At 36.4% G+C, this 23,238-nt stretch overlaps 1 protein-coding gene across 2 annotated transcripts in view; it reads left to right on the forward strand.

The window, feature by feature from the left end:
* The window catches only part of NPFFR2 (neuropeptide FF receptor 2), an 82,237-nt gene extending 70,275 nt beyond the window's left edge, over nt 1-11,962 (forward strand). For both annotated transcript variants that reach the window (XM_032334542.1, XM_032334541.1), the window contains exons 3-4: nt 5,287-5,386; nt 10,756-11,962. In XM_032334542.1, coding sequence (XP_032190433.1) covers nt 5,287-5,386; nt 10,756-11,605 — 950 coding nt within the window. In that variant the 3' untranslated portion in view covers nt 11,606-11,962. The remainder of the gene's footprint in view (nt 1-5,286; nt 5,387-10,755) is intronic.
* The last annotated feature ends 11,276 nt before the right edge of the window (nt 11,963-23,238 follow it).

Here is a 23,238-nt window from a genome sequence, read left to right on the forward strand (position 1 = left end):
AAAGATTTTCTCAATTTTCTCTTATAGACATTATATTGAGTTCTATGTTGTCATGTTTAAATTCTTTGAGCTATTTTCATTTTCTGCATGTTTCTTATACTATCAGGCACATTTCATCGATGAAATGTGTTGTCTCTGAGGCTTATTTTTTATGTTTTTATTTTAATCCCACTTAGTTGTTTTATATGACTTTCAGGTGTACAAGATAAGGATTCAAAAATTATACACACCACCTGGTGCTCCTCCTGACAAGTACACGCCTTAATCCTCATCACCTGCTTAATCCCCAACACCTGCATCCCCATCACCTGCTGAACCCATCCCCCCACCCACCTCCTCTTTGATGACCATCAGTTTATTCTCTATAGTTCAGACCCTGTTTCTCAGTTTGTCTTTTCCCTAAGCTGGTTTATTTTGTTTCTTAAATTCTGCATAGGAGTGAAATCATATGGTATTTATCTTTCTCTGATAGGCTTATTTTGCTTAGCATTATACTCTGTAGGTCCACCCATGTAGTTGCAAACTGCAAGATTTCATTCTTTTTTGTGGCTGAATAATATTCCATTGCATGTATATATGTGTGGGGGGGTTGCACACATATATATGTGCATATATATATATATATATATAAAGCTATATATATACACACCACTTTACATATATACACACATACCACATTGCGTATGTGTATATATATATATATATATACACATACACACAACATTTTGCAGATCCATATATACCACATTGCATATATATATCACATTGCATATATATACCACATATATGTATATACCACATTGCATATATGTGTATACCTCATTGCATACACACACACACACACACACACACACACACACATCTTCTTTATCCATTCATCAATCAATGGGAAACTTGGCTGTTTCCCTGATGCTAAGTGCTGCTGAACATCTTTTCATGAGTCTATTGGCCACCTGTACATTGTCATTGGAGAAATGTCTGCTTGTGTCATCTGCCCATTTTTTAATGGGGTTATTTGATTTTGGGGTGCTGAGTTGTTTAAGTTCTTAAATACTTTGTTAAGTTCTTTATATATCTTCTTCAATCACATAGGTTGCCTTTTAGATTCGTTGACTTCCTTTGCTGTGCCAAAGCTCTTTTATTTTGATAAAGTCACAATATTTTTTGTTTGTTTGTTTCCTTTGCCTCTGGACACATATCAAGAAAAAGGTTACGATGTCAGAGAAGTTACTTTCTGTGTTCTCCTCGAGGATTTTTATGGTTTCAAGTCTTTAATCCATTAAGCTTATTTTTGTGGTATAAGAAGGTGGCCCAGTTTTTCCAACACTATTTGTTGAAGAGACAGTCTTTTTCCATTCATTATTCTTTCTTGATTTGTGGAAGATTAACTGTCAATATACTTGTGGGTTTATTTCTGGGCTTTCTATTTTGTTCCATTGATCTATGTGTCTGTTTTTTTGCTAATATAATACTGTTTTGATTACTACAGCTTTGTAATATAGCTTAAAGTCTGGGATTCTGATGCCTCCAGCTTTGCTTTTCTTTTTCAAGATTGTTTTCGTTATTTGGGGTCTTTTGTGGTTGCATATAAATTTTAGGATTGTTTGTTCTAATTCTGTGAAAAATGCTGTTTGTATTTCAATAGGCATTGGGAATATAAACATTTTACCAATATTCGTTTTTCTAATCCATAAGCATAGAATTTTTTCCATTTCTTTATGTCATCTTTCATCAGTGTTTTATGGTTTTCAGAGTACAGGTCTTTTACCTCTGATTAGGTTCCTTCCTAAGTATCTTATTTGTGGTGCAATTTTAAGTGGGATTGTTAATTTCTCTCTCTGCTGCTTCATGACTAGCATATAGAAATGCAACAGATTTCTGTACACTAATTTTGTATCCTTTACTGAATTCGTGTATCAGTTCTAGCAGTTTTTTGGCAGTCTTTTCAGATTTTCAGTATGGATTATCAGGTCATCTGCAAACAGTGAAAGTTTTACTTCTTCCTTACTGATTTTGATGCCTTTTATTTCTTTTTCTTGCCTGATTTCTGTGACTAGGACTTATGGTACTATGTTGAATAAAAGTGATGAGAGTGGACATCCTTCCTTTATTCCTGATCTTAGGAGAAAACTCTTAGTTTTTCCTCATTAAGGATGATGTTAGCTGTGGGCTTTTCATATTTAGCCTTTATTATGTTGAGGTATGTTCCCTCTAAACCTACTTTGCTGAAGGCTTTTATCATGAATGGATGTTGAATCTTGTCAAATGCTTTTTCTGCCCCTATTGAAATGATTGTATAGTTGTTATCCTTTCTCTTATTGATATATCATGTTGATTGATTTGTGAATATTTAACCACTCTTGCAAACCATGAATAAACCCCACCTGGTTGTGGTGAATGATTTTTTTAATGTATTATTGGATTCAGTTTGCTAGTATTTTGTTGACGATTTCTGCGTCTCTGTTCTTCAGAGATAATGACTTATAGTTCTCTTTTTTATGGTGTCTTTATTGGGTTTTGGTATTAGGGTAATGCTGGCCCCATATAGTAAGTTTGGAAATGTTCCTTCCTTTTCTATTTTTTTGAAATAGTTTGAAGAGAATACGTATTAACTCTACTTTAAAGGCTTGGTAGAATTCACCTTGTAGCCATCTGGTCCAGGAGCTTTTGTTGGGAGTTTTGTCATTACTGATAAAATTTCTTTGTTGGTAATTGGTCTGTTCAACTTTTCTATTGCTTCCTGTTTCAGTTTTGGTAGGTTATATGTTTCTAAGAATTTATCCATCTCTTCTAGGTTGTATATTCTCATAACTATTTTATATTTCTGTGGTGTTGGTTGTTGTTGTTTTTCTCATTTATAATTTTATTTGTGTCCTGTCTCCTTTTTTCTTGATATGTCTGGCTATTTTCCTCTATTTGATTTATATTGGTTTTCTCTTAAGTTTCTTTTTTCCTTTTTGTTATAGTCACTTTTATATTTGAGGTTTCCCTTATGTCAGTTGCTACTTAGCTGCTTGTATTTCAAAGTGAGACACAATGTGGCTGACTTGGACCTCTCTGTGCCTTAAGTTCCAGGTCAGGCCCACTCTCAACTTCATTAGTTTGGGCCATTCACTGGGAAATCCACAACTTTGTCAAAATCTGCACAACAGTCTTCTTGGAAGGATTACATTCCCCAGAAAGAAATTCTCTGATCTATTGCCATAGGAATCCTAACACTGGCTGCTACATTCCAGAGCCCAGGGGGTCTCTGGACAACAGTACTGGATGGAGAATATTTTTACTTAATCCTTGGGCATCATTGTGGTACCCAGCCCACCTGCACCTAGAGAGTCAGAGTCTAGAGACGCTTTGCTTCCACCTCCTGATACTAACTTCCATCCTTCTGCCGGCCAGGGGAAAAGCAAGGGGCATCTGGTTACATTTATGCATAACTTAGCCAATTGTGTTATTTTCCCAGCTTCACATTCTTTCTATTTGAGTTTTCTTTTCCCTAGTGCTTTAATTTTAATGGAATTTAGTGAGGGAGGTGAGATAAATCATGTGCTTATTCTTTATTTTTGACCAAAGGCTATTCACACTCTTTTTTTTAATATTATAACAGCCAAATAAATCTAGGACTGGAGAAACATGCTCTCTCTTGGTTTCTACTCATAGAGTCACTCAAGCATCTATTTTAAGATGGTCTGGATAGATGACAAGTAGTTTTTTTTAGATATACTTGGATTCGATTTTGGGAATATTTAAAATTAAGTAAAACATTTTAAAAATAAGTTATACAATCTTTTTAAAAAATGAATGTTTTATATTTCTCAGATTTTTAAAATTTATCTTTTGGGAAACTAGAACAGTTACTAGTAGAAGAATATTACTTTCCTATAATAGTAGATGGGTGGTTATATCAACCTGTTATATTTCTTTTATAAACATTCTAGTAAATGAGGTTTGATTAGAAAGTAATTCAAATAGACTTATTTTGTTCATGCAATGTGCTCTTTATTCTCAAAGTATGTCTTAGTTAGCTCAGGCGGCTATAAAAAAATACCACAGACTAGGTGGCTTAGACAATAAGACATTATCTTCTCACTATTTCAGAGATTAGAAGTTTGAGATCAGGGTGATAGCATGGTCTGGTTTTTGGTGAGGGTCCTATTTTTGGTTTGTAGACAGCTGCATTCTTGCTGTATGCTCACATGGACTTTCCTCAGTACATGTTCATGGAAAGGAAAACTCTCTTTCCTCTTCTAATGGCATCAATCCCATCATGTGGGCACCACTCCTGTGGCATTATCTCAATGTAGTTACTTTCCAGAGGCACCTCCTCTAAATACATTAGGGCTTAAGGCTTCAATATATGAATTTAAATGAGGGGGACACAAATATTTACTCTATAACAATGTAAATTGTCTCATTACATAATATATGAATAAATACTAATCTTATTTATTCTCCATGTACCTCTTGTTCCTCATAATTTATGGGGTCTATTTCCAAATTATAAAACCAATATACTTCCTGTCTTAATTCATTTAAAGGGCTTTATTGCATAAGGGTTAATGGTTTAGGCTCTAGAACCATACAGCTGGGGTTGAAATCCTAAATATGTTGCTAAGTAGCTGTGGGAAGGCATGTGATATTTGTGTATTTACCTAGTCTATATCATGAGGAGGAGAATACACCTTCGAAAGCCTGTTTTGGGAATTAGCTAAGTTAATAGATACTAAGCACTTACTACAATGCCTAGAATGTTTTAACTACTGCATTATGTTTTGACATTATTAGTAGTATACTAAAAATAGAGCTCTGGAGATATTTTTTTTTAATTTTTTATTTTTTATAAACATATATTTTTATCCCCAAGGGTACAGGTCTGTGAATCACCAGGTTTACACACCTCACAGCACTCACCAAAGCACATACCCTCCCCAATGTCCATAATCCCACCCCCTTCTCCCAATCCCCCTCCCCCCAGCAACCCTCAGTTTGTTTTGTGAGATTAAGAGTCACTTATGGTTTGTCTCCCTCCCAATCCCATCTTGTTTCATTTATTCTTCTCCTACCACTTAAGCCCCCATGTTGCATCACCACTTCCTCATATCAGGGAGATCATATTAGAGCTCTGGAGATATTAATGAAAATAATGGAAAACAATGATTGTTCCCTGGATATCATTTAGGAAATAGTTGCATAAGTCTTGATTTCATGCTTTTCTGTTCATATTTTTGGTGAGAGTAAAAAGAATATATATATATGTTCTATTCAAAGACTGTTTCTTATCCCTTTCAGGATGGCCCTTTGGAAGCACAATGTGCAAGATCAGTGGATTTATCCAAGGAATATCAGTTGCGGCTTCAGTCTTTACTTTAGTTGCCATAGCTGTGGATAGGTAAGTCAGCACCAAAATCGGAATCTGGTGAAAAACGTATAATCTACCATATTTGCCAAATATGCCCCAAATTTTATCTGTAATATCCACTCTTTTAAGAGCACAGCGTATATCTGCTAAAGGTTCAGTAATAAAATAAAACTACTAAAGTTTCCGTTTTTAAAATTAAATAATTAGGGATAACACGTGTCTTATTTGGGGCTGTTATAATAAGATACCATCAACTGCATGTCTGAAACAACAGAAATTTATTTCTCACAGTTCTGGAGGCTAGGGCCAAGGTCAGGATGCCAGTAGCTTCTGTGTCTGGTGAGAGAACTTTTCCTGCTTTGCAGAGGGGCATCTTCTCCAAGGAACCGGCAGCTCTATTCTCCTCTTTTTAAAAGGTCACTAATCCTATCATGAGGACACCACCCTCTTGATCTCACTTGAACCTAATTAGTTCCAACTACCATCCAATCAGGTTTAAAACCCTGACTCTTATTCAAGGTATGAATTTGGAGGGGACACAAAGTCTACAACATCATAGTTATACTATTTTTCACTATAATCAAATTTTCTAGTGATAGAAATGTGAAATCTAAAATTTTATCCAGATTTTAAGATAAAATTTAACCACCATTTACACACAGTGTTGAGGTGTGCCTGTACTGCACTGGTCTGTATATCATCTAAAACACATTAGACAGGGATGCCTGGGTGGCTCAGATGGTTAGGCGTCTGCCTTTGGCTCAGGTCATGATCTCCAGGTCCGGGGAATGAGCCCCACGTTGGGCTCCCAGCTCAGCAGGGAGCCTGCTCCTCCCACTGCCCCTCAAATGAATAAATAAAATCTTAAAAAAATAAAACAAGTTAGACAAAGTGCTGCCTAAAGAAGTTCACATTCTTTTAGAGGCAGAGAGATATGTTAACAAATACTTACCAATAACACTCTCTACTATAACAAACTGTACAAAGCAGAGAGTGATCAAGTCACCTCTCAGGACCAGGAGTGTCAAGTTCACAGAAGAGGGCATAACTGATTGCTCAAGATTTAGAAACTAACTTTGGGAAGAAATAGAGGAAAGAGCATCTCTTAAGACAGGGTTATATATAGATATCTATATGGACTTGAAATGGAAGATACTTATCAAGAGAAACACAGAGAGGCAGGCCAGCTAGACCATGGGAAGGTGGAATGGCACATTAGGTGTGACCACTTCTTCCACAGAAAGAGGCAAGTGGGTTTTCTATGGGCGTGTCTTCCATTTGTTCTGAAGACAACAGGGAACTACTGAAGTCTTTTATATGGGGGAGTAATTACTGGACTTTCATTTTAGGAAAACAGAAAGGGTTTGGTGTTGTATAAGACTGGAGAAAGGAAGAACAGTTAAACTTTTGTAACAACTTAGGTTGGAGAGGATGTAAGGCAGTGGCAATGGCAATTAAGAGATATTTGGGAGAAAAACTGAATAACGCCCCAAAAAACAAAATGCTCTAGAATTGTTGACATCAAAAACCAACTTGGTAGATTGTGTTTTCAATATTAATCTATTTCTAAGAACCCATATTATAGATCTAGCTTTTTGGTTTCCATTGAAAGAGAACAGAATTTGCAATATATGCTAACAAGTGCATGCCAAAGGTATCTTTTTATATTAAAATTTGGGAGCTAATTATTTCCAAATTTACTACATTCTATTGCTATTTTGCTAAATCATTTTTTGGTGTACTAATTTATACTAATTTATACTAATACTTATTTTATACTAGTAAATAATGCTACTACTAAATTATTTTGTTGTGAATATAATACTAAACCTTAATTTTACAATTATTTATGTTACCCTTACAGTGAATAAAAGAAATATCCTTTGTATTTTCTATTGTATCTTGAGCTTATCAGATTTAGTATTATATATCCCTAAGTTTCTCTTTCACTGTTTCTACAATGCCTCCTAAGCAGAGATATCATTTTAAAAAGGTTAAAACAATAAGCATATTGTGCTATGTTTATTCAAGGGATGATAGTGTATGAGGTAAAATCAATTAACTAGGTCCATGTATTTCAAAATGCATAAATTTCAGAAGCATACAATCTCAAAGCTATGCAATGATGCATGTAATATGGTGCCATAATATAGAAATTAAAATGTTATAAATGCAGGCTAATACTGTCAAAGCATAAAAACATTGACAGGAATGATATATAACAACTTTAGATTTCTGAGGAAAGTGTAATAGTAGATTAGGATTGAATAGATCTACGAAAAAAAATCATCTCTGTCATGTTTTAGGTCTTTTTTTTTTAAAGATTTTATTTATTTATTTGACAGACAGAAATCACAAGTAGGCAGAGAGGCAGGCAGAGAGAGAGGAAGGGAAGCAGGCTCCCTGCTGAGCCAAGAGCCTGATGCAGGGCTCCATCCCAGGACCCTGGGATCATGACCTGAGCTGAAGGCAGAGGCTTAACCCACTGAGCCACCCAAGCACCCCTGTTTTAGGTCTTTTAAAAAGTGGTGAAACTATGGTCACCTGCCGTGACACACCCTTTGCTCTCTGCCTTCCCAACCATGTATCATTTCTCTAGAGTTTCAGTTTTCTGTTGCAGTGTAACAAGTCAGCTCCCAAAACAAACCACTTAGTGGCTCATGATGCTCGAATCTATGACGAATCTATGACGAGGGCAACTTCACTGATTGGAAACACATACCTTGTTTCTGCTCCACTTGGCATCAGAGAGGGAGTTCTAAGACCAAGAATGAAGCCTTTTCCTAACGTTGGTGCCCAGACTGGGAAGACTTGAACATCTAGGAACGAGAACTAGGGCTTCTCAGGCACTGCATGGGCTCTGCAGCATGGCAGCTTCAAGGTAGCTGAGCTTCTCATGTCTGTCCAAGGCATGGGTATCCTAAGAGAGTGTGCCCGTGAAAGTCACATAGTGTCCCTGGTGCATCCTGTTCCTTAGAAGTGAGTCACAAAGGCCATTCAATGGATGTTGAAGGGCAAGTTCAAGAATTTAGACCTGTTTTAAAACCACCACACCTTCATCTCTATCTGAACTACTGGCACCCAAACGCATTTCTCAGGGTCAGCTCTTGGAGGAAGCCAAACTACAAAAAAAAAAAAAAAATCTCCCAAACCTATTTCTCCAGATTAACTTCATCTATACATTCGACAATCACCACCTCAAAATAAACAGACCCAGAATTGAACTTTCTTCCCTACCAGTCCTACACACACACACACACACACACACACACACACACATACAGACGCACACACACACCCTTAACAAAAAGCTCCTTTTCTCATTTTTCCAAGCCAAGGAATGGCAGGCTCACACATCCAATCTAAATGAAAATCTTGGGATTTATTCTTGAACTTTCCTTCTCTCTCCAACTTCTTTCTAGTCACTCTTCAAATCCCATCAGTTCTGAGTGCTCACTGGTCCTGAACAAGGCACCATCCCCCATTGCTTGAGAGAGAAAACTGAGATATTTTTTCTTTTCCTAAGTGGTATGGTGATTAATTTTATATGTGAACTTCACCGTGCCACGGGGTGCCCAGATATTTGGTCAAACGTTATCCTGGGTGTGTTTGGTGAGATTTGAATCCATAGGCTGAGTAAAAGATTGCCTGCGCTCATCTGGGAAATTGAAGGCCCAAATATGAACAAAAAGGCCGACCTTCCTGCAAGTGAGAAAGTATTGCTCCTGCCCGAGTTTTTGAGCTGAGACATCAGTTTTTGTTTTTTGGTTTTTTTTTTTCTGTCCTCAAACTACAACCTTAGATCTTCTGGGGTATGAGTCGGATAGCTTCTAGACTGGAACTTGTATCGGTGGCTGTTCCTGTTCTCAGGCCTTCAGATTTGAACTGGAAGCCCTGTTGGCTCTCCCGTGTCCCCATTTTGCCAACTGCAGATCTTGGGACTCTCAACTTCCAAAACTGCATGAGCCAATCCCGTAAAATAAGTATCTTTCCATATATTGATACATACTGTTGGCTCTGTATCCCTAGAGAACCCTAACTAATGCAGTGGCCAAGTCTAAATTCTAGCATGATTTTAGCATTATTTAAACAATATTTTCCTTAACTGTTTCCTGGCAGAGAGCATTTTCTATCATGTTCATCTTTGTCTCTCTGAACACACACACACACACACACACACACACACACACACACAATTTGTTGAATGAATGAAAAAAGATTGAAGCCCCAACAGTTGGTTTACAAAAAGAACAAGATACCTAGAATTGTGCCTATGAAGTTACCCATAATTTAATGATGAGTAGATGGGGAGACTCTTTAATTAGAAGATTAAAAGAGAACTTGGAAGTTAAGACAGCAGACCTTACACATGCTGCAATAAAGGACAATAGAGCAATCAATGTTCAAGTTAATTAGTACATGAAGCTATGTGAGATAAATTAATATGGAGCTGCTGCTGAGCCATTAAAAGCTTTAAGTTTTGTTACCTGCAGATCTGGAAAGTAATAATTTTAATATTTCCACTTTACAGAGTCATTACAAAACCAAAGATTAAATAGGTGATAGTACTTTGAAAAATATAATATTATATAGTTGTATGTGGTATGACTATAATTATCATAGTGAGTATGAATAATAACACCAAGACTCACAATGCCAAAATTGCAGTTAAATGCAATCAGGGTTGTGCTCTGTACTGAGACTGAATTTCCATGCTCACCAGAGGACATACAACATCTAGAAGGCATGTAATAAAACTAGTAATGGAAACTCTCAGACTATCTGTTATAGCTGTGACTCAAGCCACCAAAACACTTAGTGGCTTGAAACAAAAATGCTTAAATGAATCTATGGTTTGGTTGGGTGCCTCTGTGTCATCACTCAAGCTTCTATTTATGTCATGCTTGCTAATGTTCAATTGGCCAAGCACAGAGATGACATGGGAAGGGGCCACAGAAGGTCATGAAGGAGAGTTTAACAATGGACTCTGGAGCCAAACTACCTGTGTTAAAATTATGTGTAGCTGTGGACGAGACTTTTTTTTTTATTCTTTCTAGACCTATTTTGCTATTTTTTAAGTGGGGAAGTTTAAAGAGACAATTAATGCAAACCAGGGAGAAAGAGTCTGGAACAGAATACTAAGTATTCACGTTCAATATCTGCTAGTTAACAATGGTCACTTTTATTATTAATAGTGACTAATATAGTGTCTGATACTCAGCTTATTCATATTTTGAAATGAAATTTATATCTGTCACAAAAACACCAATGCATGCCCCTCTGTTTCTAATGGTAACTTCATTTTTTGAGGGGAACATGAATGGGAGAATTAAATTTAATTCACAACTTGGTCAGAAGTTATAAGGCAATATTCTGCTGATACTTGCTTTTAATTGCAGGTTCCAGTGTGTTGTCTACCCTTTTAAACCAAAGCTCACGATCAAGGCAGCATCTGTCATTATTGTGGTCATCTGGGTCCTGGCCATTGCCATTATGTCCCCATCTGCAATAATGTTACATGTAGAAGAAGAAAAATATTACCAAGTGAGACTCAACTCCCAGAATAAAACCAGTCCAGTCTACTGGTGCCGGGAAGACTGGCCAAATCAGGAAATGAGGAAGATCTACACCACTGTGCTATTTGCCAATATCTACCTGGTTCCCCTGTCCCTCATTGTCATCATGTATGGAAGGATTGGAATTTCACTCTTCAAGATGACAGTACCCCACACAGGCAAGCAGAAGCAGGAACAGTGGCACACGGTGTCCAAGAAGAAGCAGAAGGTCATTAAGATGCTCCTGATTGTAGCCCTGCTTTTTATTCTCTCCTGGTTGCCTCTTTGGACACTGATGATGCTCTCAGACTACGCTGACCTGTCTCCAAATGAGCTGCGAGTCATCAACATCTACATCTACCCTTTTGCACACTGGCTGGCCTTTTGCAACAGCAGTGTCAATCCCATCATTTATGGTTTCTTCAATGAGAATTTTCACCGTGCTTTCCAAGATGCTTTTCACCTCCAGCTCTGCCAAAAAAGAGCAAATCCCAAGGAAACCTACACTGTAAGAGCTAAAGACAATGTGATCATAAATACATCTCATCAGTTAGCCCAGGAACTTACCATTCAAAAGTCACATGAGGAAAATTTGCCTTGTAGGAGAAGTACTGAAAAACCCAAACAAGAATTGATGATGGAAGAATTAGGGAAAGCTACTCACAGCAATGAGATTTTAAAAGAGCTGGTATGATGATTTTAACTATACTCTGTGTTATATATAGAAATACTCTTGCTTTCTATAGCTTTGTATTTCAGTTCCTTCTGAGAATGTTCTAAAGAAAACATGTACTGAAACCCTCTCTGGACAGAAGTGGAAAAAGCAGTCTTATGTTCATATTCAATCTTACATTATACAAACTCTATAGTGACTCACATACGAATTTGCCTAGATGAATCCATTTTCTAGGAACAATTTTCAAAGCTTGACCTTTTCCATTTTAGCCATTTGTATATGAGTCAAGCATGTGCATTATGGGTGTACCACTAAAGACAACACACACCCATTTTCCCCAAATGGTGATAAATGGGCAGTTGTTTGCATAAGAGTACATTTCCTCAATTCCATCTTTGCTTTTGGAGTTGAAATTTTAGACTAGAGAATTACTTGTGTTTTTAAAATATGCTTAGGTTTCTTAGAAATAACGGCAATAGCAAATAGATGCTATTTCTTTTAAAGAGTACAGTTAAAGTTGGTGAGAGAATAACATTGTTAGCTTTTTAATATTTTCATAAATAGGGGCACCTGTGTGGCTCAGTTGGTTAAGCATCCAACCCCCTTTTGTTGTCAATAATTTTTAATTATTTTCAATTAGCCATCATAGAGTATGTCATTACTTTTTTTATTTCAGCTCAGGTCATGATCTCAGGGTCCTGTGTTGGGCTCCAGCTCAGCAGCAAGTCTGCTTCTCCCTCTCTGTCTGCCGCTCCCTCTGCCCATGCCCTCAATCTCTTTCTTTCGCAAACGAATCTTTTAAAAAAATTTTTCATGAATAAAATTCATGCCCTAGCTACAACCATGTTTCTTACAGAGGTGACTCAGGATCTCAGTTTGACCCCCTCTTTGATAGAATCTCTAACACAAAGACGCAAATCCTTTAATAATGCAGTGGTTGGCAAAAGATCGACCGCTCTCCTTTGTAGTGCTTAGTCAACGATGTTCAACAATCATTATAAGACTCCCATAAAGTCTATACAGAACAGGACCAATTATTCCAGATTTCCTGCTGGGCACAGCATTTAAATCCAGCACTCTTACTGAATTTGTAAATTAGTACCACTGTTAAAAAGCGACTTACAAACCCTTGGATTCTGCGGTATTTCAATTATGTAGTAATAACAGCTGTAAATGCTAGCTTTTATTCTAGGGTGAGATTAGTCCCTAGAAAATTTGAAAATATAATAGATAATTTGGCAAACAAAAATAAATCTCTTGGTTTAGACCTAATGTGTTTTTCCAGTCATTCATGTGGTTCAAGCTAAAGGCATTTCAACATTATGGGCCTTTGAGAAAATAACTGTTGAGTTTTCAACTGAATTGAGCTACATGAGATCTGAATATACAAGTGTTATTCCTACAACCAGGAAGGGCAACCTTTGAAGTTTATGTGCAGAATCTGACCTTATATTCCTCTGCCCTCATTTACTACAATACTGTGTCCAGTAGATGTTGAAGTTTATTTTGTTAGGGTATTTATTGTTTTCTGATGGGCATCCTCACATTCTATCAGAACCACAAACTCAAACTAAACCCCACATCCTTACCTGTCATCGATCTGCCTTTTATCAACTTCAACCCCCTTTCACATGTGTGTTTCCACCAATAGTCTGCTTATAACAAAGCAGGTGTTATCTAAAGTGATGTATTTTCTTTATCGTGCTCATTTTCTTTTTTTTTTTAAGATTTTTATTTATTTGACAGATCACAAGTAGGCAGAGAGGCAGGCAGAGAGAGAGAGGAGGAGGAGGCAGGCTCCCTGCTGAGCAGAGAGCCCGATGCGGGGCTCGATCCCAGGACTCTGGGATCATGACCTGAGCCGAAGGCAGAGGCTTTAACCACTGAGCCACCCACACGCCGCTATCATGCTCATTTTCTTGAGTCCTCATAAGCAGAGTTGTTAATATCCATATTTTTACAAACAGCCTGTTCAAGACAACCTAAGTCACAAGCCCCAGAGCATTGTTTCAAAATATTTAAACCTAGTGAGGTTTGTCTGACTGGATTTCAAAATTTCTTGGGAATGGTGAACACTTTTTTCTTCCCATTTTCTCCCTTTTTGAACAGATATGGCTATAACTGATACTTCATGCTTGTACCACCATTGTGTTTTAGGAACAAATAACCTGTTTCTTTAGTTCCATAGATGTTGCATAGATGGACAGAAATTCTGCCACTAAATCTGTGGTAATTTGTTATGGCAGAAGTACATAGTAAATACACATCATTTTCTTTTTTATAGTTAATTCTTTGGTACACTCGAAGTGTATTTTTCATAAGAGAAATATATAAATGTTTTATAGTATTTAAGCGGTTTTTCCATTCAATCATCTCTCTGCCTGGTTTCTTCTCTAGCTCAGTAAGAGATTTTAAGTAGAATGCCCTCCCTTCTAGGTGGCAGCTGCTACACCAGCTCTGCCTCATCTGTTGACTGTGCTACTCCCTTGCTTAGGGACGGTGCTGTGATACATTGTCTCCCTCTGGGTAGGAAGTTTGGCAGGGGGGGATGGCCTTTGAATTATACCATGCACAGATTAAACACAAGCTCAGTTCAGCAAATTCATAAAGAAAAATCTATCTTTGATGAACTTATACAGAAAGCTATATTCCAAAGAACAATAAAAGCTATATGAATTTCAGTGTAGATATGTTTTGTGTTTGTTTCTAATCACAACATGGAACAGGAATCAGCATGGTCAGTGGTTAAGGCCAGCATGGCACAAAGGCAGTCTGTGTGGTATTTAGGATGACAGGTATTAGAGAAGGACTGGCAGGTTCAAATCAAGGATTCTCTGCTTGTTACCAGTTGCATGATATGTGCAAATTACTTAATCCCTCCCTGTGTTGGTGTCTTCATCTGTAAAATGGGGTGATACTAGTACCTGTTCATAAGGTTGTCCTTAAATGATATCTCACATAATGCATTTGAAACAGTGCTTAGTCTCCAAATAATCATGTGTGCAATTTATGTATCAAATATTCAGGTGTAAAAAGTCAAATTTCATACTGGATTAAAAAAAATAAATAAAAGTAAAGGGAGTTTTCTTCACCTGATACATAATCCCTGAGTACTTGTGTATAAGCTATTACCTATGTCACATAGTAATTGCCTTACAGAGGCTAACATATATGTAACATATAAATACTAATTAAAGCAAAAATGGAAAAAAGTAAATTTAACTGAAAGTCTCAAGCCTGGAGGAATGAAGGTGGGTTAAAAATGGACAAGAAATAAGCATTGCTTCTCTGTACATAGCATATGTGTTTTCTCATGTATTTGTCTTCCTCTTTAAACTAAGGCCAAAGAAGCAGTTTTTTAATCTTTGTATCTCTAGAGCTCAGCATGTTGTCCTGAACACATAGATGAATAAAATAACTGAGTTTAAGTAAATTGAATATCAGAACAAGTATTCTTATGAATTTGTTACTCTACCATCTTCATTAGGATAGAACATTATGATCTGTAACTGTGAATTGTAATAAAATAAAACATTTCCCTGATAATAACTATTGTTTCTTAATTAAATATTTCTCATAAACAAATATATTACTGAAGGACTCAGAACAGTACTTTTGATTTTACTGTGAGATCCAACATATTATGATGAGTAAAATTTCAGATAAAGAAGTTTACCAAGAATTATATTACTAGTTTTTTAAATTAGTTATTTAATATAATTTCTGAAGATGTATTTTAAAAATTTTGGAGTCTGACTCCTGGTTAGATGGTGGAATAGGAGGATCCTAAGCTAACCTCATCCCATGGACAGATCTAGATAACAGCCACATCAGTTTAAATAACCCAGAAAACAACCTGTTAGAGTTAACAACACTTAACAAGACTGTCAGAACAGGATGCCTGGGTGGCTCAGTGGGTTAAGCCTCTGCCTTCAGCTCAGGTTATGATCTCAGGGTCCTGGGATCAAGTCCCACATCGGGCTCTCTGCTCAGCAGGGAGCCTGCTTCCTCCTCTCTCTCTGCCTGCCTCCCTGACTCCTTGTGATCTCTCTCCCTCTCTCTGTCAAATAAATAAGTGAAATATTAAAAAAAAAAATGTTAGAACAGACTCTCTATACCTAAATGTAGATAAATCAGCTGCATTGAAAAAGGTAGGAAGGGCTCATGTGTAGTCAGGAATCAAACTGGCAAGACTGTCCATGGGAGGAAGGAACATCACAGGCATGAGAAAGGGAAAGAAGCAGACCTCACATCAGCCACCCCAGGCCACCCCAGGCACAGAGGACTCACACAGAGAGACAAATCCCCACAACATTTGGCTTTGAAACCAAAGGGGCTTAACTTTTTAGTTCTTATAGTCAGTCGGGCTTAACAACTAGAAGTTTAAAAAATAGTGGACTCCCCTCTGGGAGAGCTGAAAGGTGATAGGAAACTGAAACAGAAAGTTTATTAAATAACTAATTTAAAAAGAGGCAGCATGACAAACAGCTCCACTGATAAACAACATAGAAGCAGAAGTTTGAAAATCACCTAGGGCATATGAGAAAAGAGATTTATTTACTAATCTCAGAGTATGTGCTAGAGAGGCAGGGATATTTAGGAGACTTTAAGAACAAAATTGCTGACAGGTGCTATTTCTCTCACTCACTTCAGCACACCCAGCTCCTGAGCTTTTCCCAGACCTGCCTCCTCCCACTGGGCCTCAGCAGTTCTCCAAAAACAACTACGGATCCCTCCCACAGCAGACCAGCACACATCTTACTAACACCACACCACTTGTCCCCACACTGTCCTGTAGACCTGACTCCCACGATCCACCATCAGCAAGTCCATCACAGCATGGCATTGTGCAAGCAACTCCTAGAGGGTCTGGCACCAGCTCAAAGTGACTTCAACACAGAGAGAAGGGAATAAAACCACACACAACACTTTGGGTCCCAGGCATCTGTTGTGACTACACCCCTTGCCAACCAACAAAAGCTTCTCAGAGCACAAAAGGGAGAGTGCCCGGCAGATCAGTGTGACCACAGTTCTGACAAAACCTGGTCTGACCCAACTCAAGCCCAGGGTGACCACCAACACCACAGGGCCCAAACTCTGCCCACAAGAGGCAAAGAGAACTATTTTAGATAATTGGACTGAAGACTAATGCAGCTTGGTCATAACAGCAGGGCATACACACAGCACACAGAGGAGACACCCCTAAAGTACCAGTTTCCAGTGATCAGGGGCACTGCACGGCCACACACTATAAGGCCTCTTTTTCATATGGCCATGACTTTCAAGAGCAGGAGACATGGCTGGCTTTACAAATGCACAGAAACAGACACAGAGAGTTAGACAAAATGAGGATACAGAGGAATAGGCCCCAAATGAAAGAAAAGGACAGAATTACAGCAAGAGAGCTAAATGAAATGAACACAATGTGCCTTATAGAAAATTTAAAGTAACAGTCGTAAATGTACAAAACAGACTTGAGAAAAGAGTAGAGGACTTCAGTGAGACCCTCAACAAAGAGAGAAACATAAAAAAGAACCAATTAGTGATGAGGAATTCAATAAGTGAAATTAAAAATACATGAGGGAGAATAGTAAGCTACAGAAAGCAGAATGGATCAACAACCTGGAGAATCGGGTAATAGAAATCAAGCTGAAAAGGAAGAAGAAAAAATAAAAGTTAAAAAATGGAAATAGACTAAGGGGACTCAGTGACACCATCAACTGTAATAACATTTGCATTTTAGGGATTCCAGAAGGAGGAGGGATAGAGTAGGGTGGCAGGGATTGGATAGAAAATTTATTTGAAGAAATAATAGCTGAAAACTTTCCAAATTTGAGGATGGAAACAGAAAACCAGATTCAGGAGGCAGAGATAGTACCCAATAAAATCAACCCAGGGAGGTGCATACCAAGACATACTATAATTAAAATAGCAAAAAAGTAGTGATAAACAAAATTCCAAAAGCAGCAAAAGAAAAGAAAACAGTTACATACAAGGGAAACCACATAAGTCTATCAGCTGATTTTTCAGCAGAAACTTTGTAGACCAGACGAGAGTGACATGATATAGTCAAAGTGGTGAAAGGAAAAAAACAAAAAAACAAAAAACCATACAAGCAAGAGTGCTCTATCTCTCACAGTTTTCATTAAGCATACAAGAAGATATATAGAGCTTTCCACAAAAACACAAGTTAAAAGAATGCATCAGCACTAAAACAGCCTTACAAGAAATGTTAAATGGGATTCTTTGAGTGGAAAGGAAAGACCATAAGCAGGAGTAAGAAAAGAAGAACACATAGGGGTAAAATAAGTATACCTATAAAAAGGGATTCACAAAATAAAATGATGCAAAGTATGACACCATATATCCAAAATATGGGGAGAAATGATAAGTAAAAATATAGTACTTTTACAATGGGTTCAAACTTAAATGATTTAAATGACTGCTATGTGCGTTAGATGTTATATATAAACATAGTAAGCACACACACACACACACACACACACACACACACAAATACAGAAATAGGTAATGCAAAAAATAAAGAGAAAGGAATACAAGTGTATCACTAAAGAAAGCCAGCAAACCATGAGACAGCAAGAAAACAAAGGAAAGAGAACTACAAAACACAATCATAAAACACGTAACAAAGTGGCAATAAGTACATATCGATGAATAATTACTTTGGATGTAAATAGACTAAACACCCCAATCAAAAGACATAAAGTGACAGAATGAATTAAAAAAAAGCAAGTGCCATCCATATGCTACCTATAAGAGACTCATTTCAGTCCTAAAGACACATGCAGATTGAAAGTGAAGGAATAAAACCATTTATCATGCAAATGGAAGTGAAAAGAAAGCTGGGGTAGCAATACATACATTAAAAAAAAATAGGCTTTAAAACAAAAACTATTACAAGAGAGAAAGAAGGACACTACATAAAGGAATAATCAAGCAAGGAGATGTAACAATTGTAAATATTCATGCATACAACATGGGAGCACTGAAATACATAAAGCAACTACTAACAAACATAAAGGAAGAAACTGATAATAATACAATAATAGTAGGGGACGTTCACACCTCACTTACATCAGTGGGTAGATTACCCAAAAAGAAAATCAATAATTAAACAGTGGCTTTGAATGATACATTGGACCAGATAGACCTAACGGGTATATTCAGAACATTCCATCATAAAACAGCAAAATACACATTCTTTTTAAGTTCACATGGGACATTTTCCAAAACAGATTATATGTGAGGCCACAAAACAAGTCTTGGCAAATTAAAAAAAAAAAAAAAATTAAAATTTTTTTGACCACAGTGCTATGAAACTAGAAATCAACCAAAAGAAAGTCTGGAAAGAACACAAATACATGGAGGTAAGTAACATGATATTAAAAAAGAAATGGGCCAACTAAGAAATCAAAGAGGAAATTAAAAAATACTGGGTGGCAAATGAAAATGAAAAATCAATGGTCTAAAATTTGGGGGATGTAGCAAAAGGTATTTAAGAAGGAAGCTTACAGCAATACAGGCTTATCTCAAGAAGCAAGCAAAATGTCAAATAAACAACCTAACCTTAGACCTAAAGGAGCTAGAAAAAAAAAACAAAACCCAAAACCAGTAAAAAGAAGGAAATAATAAAGATGAGAGCAAAATTAAGCAAAATAGAGATAAACAAACCAAAAATCCTACAGTGAAACAGATCAATGAAGCCAGGAGCTGATTCTTTGAAAAGATTGGCAAAATCAATACATTTAGCCAGGCTTATCAAAAACAAAGACATAAAAGAGACAGAGAGACACAGAGAGATAGGACTCAAATAACCAAATCAGAAATGAAAGAGGCAAAATAACCATTGGGTTATAAGAGTTATAAGAGATTATGAAAAACTATATACCAACAAACTGGATAGCCTAGAAGAAATGGATAACTATAGAAACATATAACTTTCTAAAACTGAATCAGGAAGAAACAGAAAATTTGAACAAAACAATTACCAAAAATAAGAGAATCGGTAATCAAAAAAATCCCAACAAAGAAAAACTCAGGAGTGGATGACTTCACAGGTGAATTCTATCAAACTTTTAAAGAAAAGTTAATACCTTTTTTCTCAAACGATTCCAAAAAAATAAAAGAGAAAGGAAAGCTTCCAAATTTATTCTACGGGGCCAGCATCACCCTGACACCAAAACCAGATAAATATATTGCAAAAAAATGGAACTACAGGCCGGTATCTCTCATGAACATAGAAGCAAAAATCCTCAACAAAATACAAGCAAATAAAATCCAATGATACATTTTAAAAAAATCATTCACCACAATCAAGTGGGATTTATTCCTGAGATGTGAGGCTAGTTCATTATTCACAAATCAATCAGCATGATATGTCACATCAACAAGGAAAGGATAAAAATCATATGATTATTTTGATAGAGACATAAAAAGCATCTGACAAGTACAACATCTATTCATGACCAAAAAACCCTTCACAAGATAGGTTTAGAGGAAAACCTGCCTCAACATAATAAAGGATATATGAAATATATGAAAAAACTACAGTCAACATCATACTCAATGGTGAAATCCTGAGAACCTTTCCTCTAAGACCACGTTCAGGACAAGGATGTCGACTCTCACCACTTTTATTCAATATAGTACTAGCAGCTCTAGACACCAAAAAGAAATTAAAAGCATCCAAATTGGTAAGAAAGAAGTCAAACTTTCCTTATTTGGAGGTGACATATTATATTTAGGAAACCCTAAAGACTCCATAAAAAAACTACTAGAACTGACAAATGAATTCAGTAAGATCACAGGTTACAAAATCAATAGAGAGAAATCTGTTTCATTTCTGTTGACTAAAAATGAAGTAGCAGAAAGAGAAATTAAGAGAACGCCACTACTTACAATTGCACAAAAAAATAGTAAACTCCTAGGAATACACTTTACCAAGGAGGTGAAAGACTTACACTCTAAAAACTAGAAAACAGTGATGAAAGAAATTGAGGATGAAACAACAAATAGAAAGGTATTTCATGTTCACAGATTGGAAGAACAGTGTTAAAATATCCATACAACCCAAACCAATCTACACATTTAATGCAATCCCTATCAAAATACCAATGGCATGTTTCATAAAACTAGAACAAACAATCCTAAAATTAGTATGGAAGCATAAAAGACCCTAAATAGCTAAAACAATCTTGAAAAAGAAAAAGAAAAAAAAAACTGGAGCTATTACGGTCTCAGATTTCTAGTTTTATTACAAAGCTGTAGTATTCAAAACTTTATCATACTGGCACAAAAATAGACACACAGATCAACAGAACAGAACAGAGAGCCCAGAAATAAACTCACAATTATGTGGTCAATTAATCTTTGACAAAAGAGGTAAGAATATGCAATGAGAAAAAGACCATCTCCGTAACAAATGGTGTTGGGAAAACTGGACAGCTACATGCCAAAGAATAAAAAATGAACAATTTTCTACACCATACTCAAAAATAAACTCAAAATAGATGAAAAACATAAATGTGAGACCTGAAACCATGAAATCCTAGAAAATTGGGCAATAATTTCTCTTACATGAGCTATCATCAACTATAGCAACATTTTTCTAGATATGTCTCCTGAGGTAAGGGAAGTAAAAGCAAAAATAAACTATTGGGGCTATATCAAAATAAAAAGCTTCTGCACAGCAAAGGAAGTAACTAGGAAAACTAAAAGATAACTTACTAAATAGGAGAAGATATTCACGATGACATATCCAACAAGGGATTCCTATCCAAAGTGTATAAAGAATTTATACAGCTCAATACCAAAAAAACAAATAATCCAATTTAAAAAGGGCAGAAGACATGAACATTTCTCCAAAGAAGACATACAGAGACCAACAAATACATAAAAAGATGCTCAATATCACTCATCATCAGGAAATGTAAATCAAAACTACAATGAGATTCACCTCACATCTGTCATAATGGCTAAAATCAACAAGACAAGAAACCAAGTGTTGGCAAGGATGTGGAGAAAACAGATTAGTCTGAGATTAATATACATTGTTTATCATTGTGTTCTCTCCCCTATGGGAGATGCAAATTGGTGCAGCCACCATGGAAGACAGTATGAAGGTTCTTCAAAAACTTAAAATAGAACTACCATATGATCCAGTAATTCTATTTCTGGGTATTTACCCAAAGAAAATTTTAAATATTAATTCAAAGAGACAGATGCTTCCCTATGTTTATTGCAGCATTATTTACAATAGCTAAGTTATGGAAACAACCCAAGTGTCCATCCACAGATGGATGGATAGAGAAGTGGTATATATACACAATGGAATATTCCTCAGTCATAAAAAAGAATGAAATCTTGCCTTTTGCAGCAATGTAGATGGATCTAGAAAGTATAATGCTAAGCAAAATAAATCAGCCAGAAAAAGACAAATACCATATGATTTCTTTCATGTGTTGAATTTAAGAAAAAAAAAAAAAAGGTAAAAAGAGTCAAACAAAAACATAGACTCTACTATAGAGAATGAACTGATGGTTACCAGAGGAGAGGTGAGTGGGGGGATGGGTGAAATAGGTAAAGGACATTAAAAGTACCCTTATCTTGATGAGCACGGAATAATGTGTAGAATCGTTGAATCACTATTTTATACATATAAAAGCAGTATAACACCGTATGTTAATTATATTGGAATAAAAACATTAGAATCTATGTTGGGAAATTGTCTTTAAATGCCACAATAGAATAGTTTCTCATTTAAAATTACAGTCATCAGGCATTATTCCATATTAAATATTTTCAGACAAGCCTAAGTGGATTTTATTATCCAAGTTTTTGTAAAAGGAAATGAGGCCTCACAGAATTAAAGGGAATTGACCAAGATCACCTAACAATTGAGCAATGGAACCAAATTCCTACCCACCTCAGCATTTAATGAGTGCTTAGCTTCTACTAGGCACTGTTCTCTGCTTTCTATAGTCATCATCCATTTAATCCTTACACAGTGAAGTAAATGATAGGATTATCCAACTTCCAGACAGACACAGACGCTTAGAAATATTAAATACTAACATAAGGGAGTAATTAAGAATATTTATTCAGAATTCAGATTGTCTGGGTTTCATCTACCATGAATATATGTTATCAAAACTCAATACTTCAGGGGTGCCTGGGTGGCTCAGTGGGTTTAAGTCTCTGCCTTCCTGGGATCAAGACCCCCACATCAGGCTCTCTGCTCAGTGGGGAGCCTGCTTCCCCCTCTCTCTCTCTGCCTGCCTCTCTGCCTACTTGTGATCTCTGTCAAATAAATAGATAAAAATCTTTTAAAAAAAAAACGCTCAATACTTCAGTTTCCTCATCTGTACAATGGCTACAATAATAAGATTATTAAAAAATTGCATGTAGTACCATATGTCAATAGATTAGAATTATACTTACTATTCTTCCATTTACCTAAAGGAAATACACTTATCAGTCTATAACCAATTGTTAAGAGGCTCAATATTATTTACATAAAACTAAGATTAAAGATGTCTTTTAAATGGACCACATGGAAAATAACCACAACAAACAAACAAAAATAATAAAAAATTCAATCTCTTATTGAGCCTTATGTGTCAGAAAGGTTA

This window comes from Mustela erminea, chromosome 2 (genome assembly GCF_009829155.1).
Source record: "Mustela erminea isolate mMusErm1 chromosome 2, mMusErm1.Pri, whole genome shotgun sequence".
NCBI lineage: Eukaryota > Metazoa > Chordata > Mammalia > Carnivora > Mustelidae > Mustela > Mustela erminea.